Source organism: Amblyomma mixtum, chromosome 1, assembly GCF_055824585.1.
Source record: "Amblyomma mixtum isolate Tamu chromosome 1, ASM5582458v1, whole genome shotgun sequence".
In the NCBI taxonomy this organism is placed as follows: Eukaryota; Metazoa; Arthropoda; class Arachnida; order Ixodida; family Ixodidae; genus Amblyomma; species Amblyomma mixtum.
In genome coordinates, this window is record NC_143012.1 from 130,178,329 (window position 1) to 130,185,700 (window position 7,372).

Below are 7,372 nucleotides of genomic sequence, written 5' to 3' on the forward strand. Positions count from 1 at the left end.
CCATAACCGGCAGGGGCAGAACCGTCGTCGAAAATCAGCTGATACTTTCTTAACCGAGTTCCACAAAGGTTCCAACGATTACCTATAACTATTTTGAAACTTGCGAAAAAAAGATTGACTTTTATAGAACTGCATTGAAGCTTCACTGATCTATAAAACAAGCGGGAAAACTTTCTGAATTTCAATTGTCTGGCATGTTCCACCTATGTTCTCATACATCTATTGCAAACCTGATTCTACGTGTGGCATGCTTCGAAGAGCTGAGTGTGGGCCTAACCTTAGGTTGCACTGCCTGCGCGGCTGCTATGTGGGTCCGTGCCATCTGTCTTGCGGCTTAGCACTGATCGCACGGGTCCTCGTCGAGCCTGCGAGAAGCTGAAAGCCCAATCTCGGCTCTGAACCAACCACAACCTTATCCCAGGCAAAGCTGGCTAGCCTCGGCTGGAGTTGAAACCCTATAGTATATTCTATCTGCCGAAAAACTGTTTCTACATGATGACACACCAGCTTGCAATTCTGAGTGGCATTGTAGATATATTTTACTCTCATAAGCAAGAAAACAAACTTGCAGTACACTTGTCCCACTTGTGCTAACCACAGTGGAGAAACACAATATCTGTGAGGTGAATCTCAAATGAGGTACAATTTTCACGATCATTAAAGAGCTTATCGGTGTTTCAACTAGGAGTAAAGTATTTAAATAAAACGATCACATCACACGCACAAATCAGCTCTGAATCACTTATAAACTTGTGAGAAGCAGTTAAGTGTGGCTTCTAACCAATTAGACCTTCCGCATAGCTTACACATTCGTTACGCCAGCCACACTGTAGACCAGAGAGATTGCTAAAAGCACGGAAATGGCACTCAGAGAACCGACGCCCAGGCTAACCTCGCAATATCTGGAGCGCCGGTTAACCACAGTGTAAAGTGCAGGAGACTCATTGTTCTCTTTCTCTCTGCAGCTGAACGGGTCGACGCACGCGGGCCGCATCTCCACCACGTGGGGGGGCGTGGGCCGCAACGTGGCCGACTGCCTGGCGAGGGTGCTGGCCGCCAGGGTGCGCTTCGTGTCCGCCGTGGGCGCCGACGACCGGCAGGGCGAAGCGCTGCTGCACCACAGCCCACTCCTGGTAAGCGCGGCAGACGGGGTGCGAAGGGAAAATGACGGGGGAAAAAAGCAGCGCTGAGACAAAGAAAGAAGACCGGAGCTTTCTTCTTTCTTTGTCCCTCGTCCCAGCGCTGTTTTTTTTTTCAGCAGTATGCACCAAATAGCTCCACTGCCCGTTTTATTGAAGAAAATGACGCTGAATAATAGTAGGTCCTACGGCGGCTCTTTGTGGCCGCCAACGTTCTCGTTATTTTCTTCCTTGTTATGATCATTGTCTGGGAGGTTGCTTTGTCAACACCGCCTGGCCGAAGGCAGGACACGAATCCTCAGAACAGCTCTCCAATTGGTGAAAGGCTGTGATAAATCGATTTGTCAACGCGTTTACGTCAGTAATAGCATCACTATTTCGGCCAATCACAGTGGCGCGTTGCAACTACTGGGCTACTCCGGCATCCAAGCCCGTATAGACGTGGCCTTGAAGGGGCTGCAAAAAAATTGCTTCAAGAGATGCCGGCTGTAGTTCAGGTGGCTTCGTTATGTCATACAGATGCTGACTCAAAAGGAATTACAGGAATCGATCCATAGGGACGGAAGTTACTCAATGAAGAAATTTCAAAATACAAGCGAACAAAATGCTGCCCTCAACTCGATTTTCACGGTGCTTCACATTTGCGTTTCGCTCTCCCAATTATGGCATTGGGAGGGGACCAATCAAAACAGCCTACCTGAGCACGTCGCGGAAGTTTCCACACCTTGGTTACCTGTTCGTTGTAACTCATTCTTGCCAACGCTGCCATCTTGCGGTCGAAGTGGCTAGGAAGAGGTCCTAACCCTTGCAAAAAAGTTTTCGACGGTCTATGGAGTGTCTATAGACTTCTGTCTATAAAGTCTATTGTCTCCTCCATAGACAAATCCCAGAGAACAGTCTATAATAGGCAATGCAAATCCCATGACAGTCTATAGAAAATCTATAGATTTATGGCCACACACTTTTGGTAGACTTTTGTCTGTAGACAGTCTATAGACTATCAATAGACCAAAAAGCAATATCTATAGGAAGTCTATAGACTGTCTATAGACCATTTCTATAAGGGAATCCTGAGCGACCTCCTCCTAGCCTACTTCGACCGCTAGCTTGAAGCTGCTTTCCAGGGACTCCCCATAGCCAGAGTATTCAGGTTTGTGGATGATTTCGTGGTCATTCTCAAACCTTGCAAGGATGACGCAGCAGCTTATGTCTCGCCTACGCTGGACATTTTCAAGAGCACATTCAGTGCTTTTGATTTAACCTATGAGCTTCCTAAAAACAACAAACTACGTTTTCTCGACTCAGTACAGATGATCAAGGAGTACCATATGTGTTGAAGGTTTGCGCCCCGTTCCAAGAAAGGCTTTGTGCCTTATCGCTCTGCTCACTCCAAACTAGTTAAGCGTACTATAGCCTTCACTGCTCTCGGAAGATCTTGTCGCCATGAACTAAAAGCCAGCTTTGATGCCCAGCTAGTCCGGCTCAGGTCGTCAGGGTTCCCGGTGCACCTTCTTCACAGGCTGTGTGAACAGATTTTGGCCCAATTACGTGGTGGACCGACTACAAAAGAAAAGCAAAAAGGTACGCTGGTGGTGGATCCCTACGTCGACGCGCTTGCGCACAAACTGAAGAAGATTGGCTCAAGGTTTGGTGTTCGAGTGGTGTTTTCTGCACCGCACAAGCTGGCCAGGCTATGCCAAGTAGTCAATGGAGGTGAACGAAGGAAGGCGGAATGTCGAAAAAAGCACCAGACCCGTTTCGTACCGTGCGAGGAAGGTGCGGTATATGACATCCCGCTTTCATTTGGCCGTTCGTACATTGGCGAAGCCGGCCGTTGTGTTAATTACCGCATGAGAGAGCACGCCGCCTGGATGAGGTCTTTGGTGCCCAAGCCCAGCCCCGCACCCGATTGCCAAGATTGCCCGTGCAGCAGTAACAGGACAAGCCATCGCAACTGCAGCACGTGTGGACGGACGCAGGATGACCTTCTGACGGAGTCGGCTAAGTTGTTAAGATCCTCGGCCCCCAAGAGCAACCTCACGCTGCATTGCCGTGATTGCCAAAAAGGCGAGTGTGAACCAGACCTGCGTCATTGAAAGATCTTCAGAATCATAGGGTTACTCACGCGAGAAATTATAGAATCCTTCGCAATCAGCAAAAGAGGCACAGACTGTGTTAGTGCTTCCTCTGTCAGCTGCCTGGCTAAAGGGATAGCCTTCTTAGATAGCTCTTAACTTTTGACTGCCGCGTTCGCAGTTCTTTGTTTTCTTGTTTTCTGTTTATGTATGCAACCTTTCCTATTTATTGCCTCACTGCAAGAAAACCGTCTTGTTAGTAGTGCTCTTGTTGTGGCCTCTTTCTCTCATCCCGTTTCGTGCGCTAGCTGTTTTCATAGCTATCATGTCCTTGGAACAATTCCTTGAACTGTTGAAATTTGCCGCAAAGGACAGTTTTACATGCAAAAAAGTGGTATATGCATAGGTTCGTCCGTGGCACCTGTTTTATGTAGTACGAATAGCTTCACTACGAGGGCCGGAGCCGAGCTTCGCGTATGCCGTGAAACCGAATGGCGAGTTCTGCGCATGCGCGAAAACGAGTAACGTCACGCGCGGCGCAGGTGGCCGCAGCCGTCGCTGCCGGCGACTCAAATGAACCAATCTCAAATGAAAAATAAAAAACAGATACACAACATGCCGAGAATGACAGTTCCTGAGCAAGGGCTACAGTGACACAAGACCATCTGCGCACGTTTTTGTATTGTCATCAAGAAAACGCGGTTCTTTCGGAGACAGAGCTATTGAGGCAACGCTTACGCATTCATCTTTGAACCTATGGATTTCATGGGCTTCAATCATTTCGCGGGTGATTTTTGTTCTATTATCTGACAGCACGCGGCACTGACTGAAAATTGGATAACACGGCGCTTCCTTGTTCTTTTTTCTTTCTTTTGTGCAGTCTTTGCTATGAAGGGCAAGGTGACGGGATGCGTTGCTCACGCGGTTGTTGTGTTCCCGCAGCCGGTCGTTGAGGCTGTCCCGTGTAGTGCTTGCCACATGATAGCGGAAACCTGTACAAAACGCTGTCGCTACGTAGTGCAAAACCTTTCTGGTGCTTCTTATCCCAGCCTACCTTCCTTGCATTGCTGTTGTTTACAATGTGGCGGAGTTTTGAGAGCTTGTCGGGTGCGGAAAAAACAACAGCATTTACATTGGCACGCGAACCCACCCTTTTGAGATTATTTTGAGATTATGATGTCTCTGTCCCCGTTCTTTCGCGCGGTTTAATCATGAGTAAGTTGAGGAAAACGCAGCGAGCTATGGCAAGAAAAATGAAGTGGGCAGAGTGGGTGAGGGAACAAACGCAGGTTCGTGACATCCTAGCCGAGATTAAGAAGAAGAAATTGGCTTGGGCAGGGCATGTAATGCGAAGGCAAGATAACCGCTGGTCCTTAAGGGTAACGGAGTGGATTCCAAGAGAGGGCAAGCGTATCAGGGGGCGGGAATGTAAGATGGGCGGATGAGATTAAGAAGTTGGCGGGGATACGGTGGCCGCAACTGGCGAAGGACAGGGTTAATTGGAGAAAGGCATTTGCCCTGCAGTGGGCGCAGTCATGCTGCTGCTGATGCAGATGATAGGTTCAAAAATGCGGTGACACTGGTTTTGAAACCTAGTTAGCCCGAATCCCTCTACAAGAACAGCCGACATGACTGCAAGTTTTAGCACACTGTAAAACATGTCCCGCACTTCAGTCGAAAGCAGTCTTCCCGGACGGCAATATTTTGGAGGTCCGATCTCCAACCCCGCGAAGTGCCTCTGAAAAAACCTTGCCACGTACCATGGCCACGTTTCTTTGTCTTCAAAGCGAATTCGCAGAGAACATCCTCTTTACTCCGTAGAAGGGTCTAAGATATCAGTTTTCCTCTGCTTCCTTCACCAAGATCTCAAGGCCTGACCATGTGCGCCGCTTCCTTCCTCGACGCCTAGATCAATGCCCAAAAGCTGGGTGATTAGTTTGCACGGCGCACTTTGGACCAAGGTTTCTTTGTACCTTTTCTGTCAAGGCAGATCGATGTCCATCTGTAGTGCCTCCCTTGAGGGAGAGCTGGGAAGGGCTCTGTGTTCATGCCGTAGACTCCATAGCGCGTTGTAAGCATCATGCGTACTTTAAGGAGCAGTGCCATCAGGCGCAAATTTTCGCTAACCTACGGAACACGAGGTATGCGGCGTCGCTCGAAATCAATTTTAAGTACATGCCAGCGTTCTAAAGTGTGCAGGTTTCTTTGAACTGCGCGCAAGTGTCGCCGCCGTTAACAGAGATATCGTAAATATGAAATTAAGTACCCTCAAAAAGAGCGGTCCTCAAAATCGTCCAGACGATCGGTTAGCGCAGCGGTTATGAACTTAGCATTTTCATAAGGATGCTTCTCGGACACGAGTAAAGAAGAAAGTCTGTTGCTCATACATTCGCTACGCCCTGCCCTCAACCGTCTCGACCATCACATCTTTGCGGCAGCGGCTACCTGAAGGCAGCGGTTTCGCTTCCGAGGGCCTACCACACACTTTTTACATGTTGAACCTTACCGTTATTTGGCCATACCATGTGGGGGGTCTTATTTAGGACGCGCGTTTAAAGAACCTTCTTTGAGGCAGGGTTTGACAGGACACGCAGCAGCTTTCCTTTGTCGCCGCGTGGTTGCACTCAACCGGATGCCAATCCGTAATCAAGGAAACCTATCTCACTTCATGGTCCGAAGCAGCGGCCGAGTGCCACTCGCAGAAATGTGGTGGTGCCCTCAACCATTCGACTGCCTGTTTTCTCGCTGTTGATGCTCCAGCTGCTCGGAGAGTAAGAATCGATGCTAGGCGCTGCCTTCTGTCTGGAAGAGGGGATTCGGGTCACGGGCGGGTCGAGACCTTGCGGACCCTGAACCCCCCCAACAACAACAGCCCCGCCCATCTTGGCAGCCCTGAAATTGAATGCGTGACGGTGTGATAAAGAGCAGGCCACGCCCGTCCGCGGAGGCGACGTGACCGACCGTGGCCGCACCCATAAGCGTGATTGCCGCCGACCCCGAGTGTAGGTGCGCGCTGCACACGTCCGCCGAACGTGCCTCCGCCGCGAAGGTCGCCCCCCGTTCGTTGTATCTCAGCAGAGCTCGGTTCTGTTGAAAGGGAACTGGACCGAAAGCAGGTGCTCGCTCACATCACTACCATGCGCTTGCTGACGATATTCACGCGGCTGTCTTGGTAAGGTAATAAAATATCGAAATTTTTATCGCATACGTGTCGAGGAGTTTATGAGGATGTAATTTCGTCATGTTTTTTTCTCACTCTCGTCTTGAGTCACTCTCTCCACTTTTACCATCGCTGCCTGTGCCATCCTGTGATCAAAAAGAGAAAGAGCAGAAATGCGCCCCTTCTCGACGCAACTTGTTCATTGCAAAAATGGATTTACGCGGTGCAAAGGGAATCCTCTGCTTTAGTCACAAGGCTCGAAGAAGTGCGCTGTTCTTTCGCCCACTGCCTGTTCTTTCGCCCCCGGTGATTCTTCGGCGCTAGCTCCTACGAAGAGCGTAAACACGGTCTCGTGTCAATTAATTCTCAATTAATTCGTAATGTTGGTGCCAAAAAGAGTGAAAGAGGTGCGAATACTTTTGGCATTATTTAACTTTTACAGAGCGTCGAGTCGTAAAGAAATAAAACACCAACGAAACCCGTTTAGAAAGCCGCCTTAGTTGATAATTTAATCAGAAGAGGAATCGGTGTCCCTTCTTGCAGCATCCGTTCCCAGCACTGGTCAATGTATGCAACGTGGCTTGCGCGGGGTGTCTGTTACTCTGTTCCTTGCCGGATCACAAAAGCTGGCGACACCTGACGCAATGCCAGTGTACCAGAATGGTGCTGCGGTGAACGACGCCCCTCTGATCGTCGGTACGCCTACGTTGTTGCGCATCGAAGCACCGGATTGAGTTCGGGATTGGCCGGAATCAGCATACTCTTCTCCCCGTTTTACTCTCAACCATGTTGTCGCATAATGAAATAAAGACGCGATCCACTTCCGCAGCGCCTCAGCAGCAGCGGACAAGCAGACCGGGTGGGCCCGATGTGCGGCTGTGAGCCGAAGCGTGCTTCCATCGCAGGATCACCCACCAGCAACTCGGTGCTGGTGAGCCATCCTCATGAAGGATTCATTTCTTGCATTTCTTTATCCCTGGCCGTATTAATCACGCGAA

At 49.6% G+C, this 7,372-nt stretch overlaps 1 protein-coding gene across 9 annotated transcripts in view; it reads left to right on the forward strand.

The window, feature by feature from the left end:
* Positions 1-7,372, forward strand: part of LOC149367588 (uncharacterized) — a 1,242,925-nt gene that overhangs the window by 932,836 nt on the left and 302,717 nt on the right. For all 9 annotated transcript variants that reach the window (XM_089556290.1, XM_089556305.1, XM_089556318.1 and 6 more), the window contains one exon: positions 966-1,133. In XM_089556290.1, the coding sequence (XP_089412416.1) occupies positions 966-1,133 (168 nt within the window). The remainder of the gene's footprint in view (positions 1-965; positions 1,134-7,372) is intronic.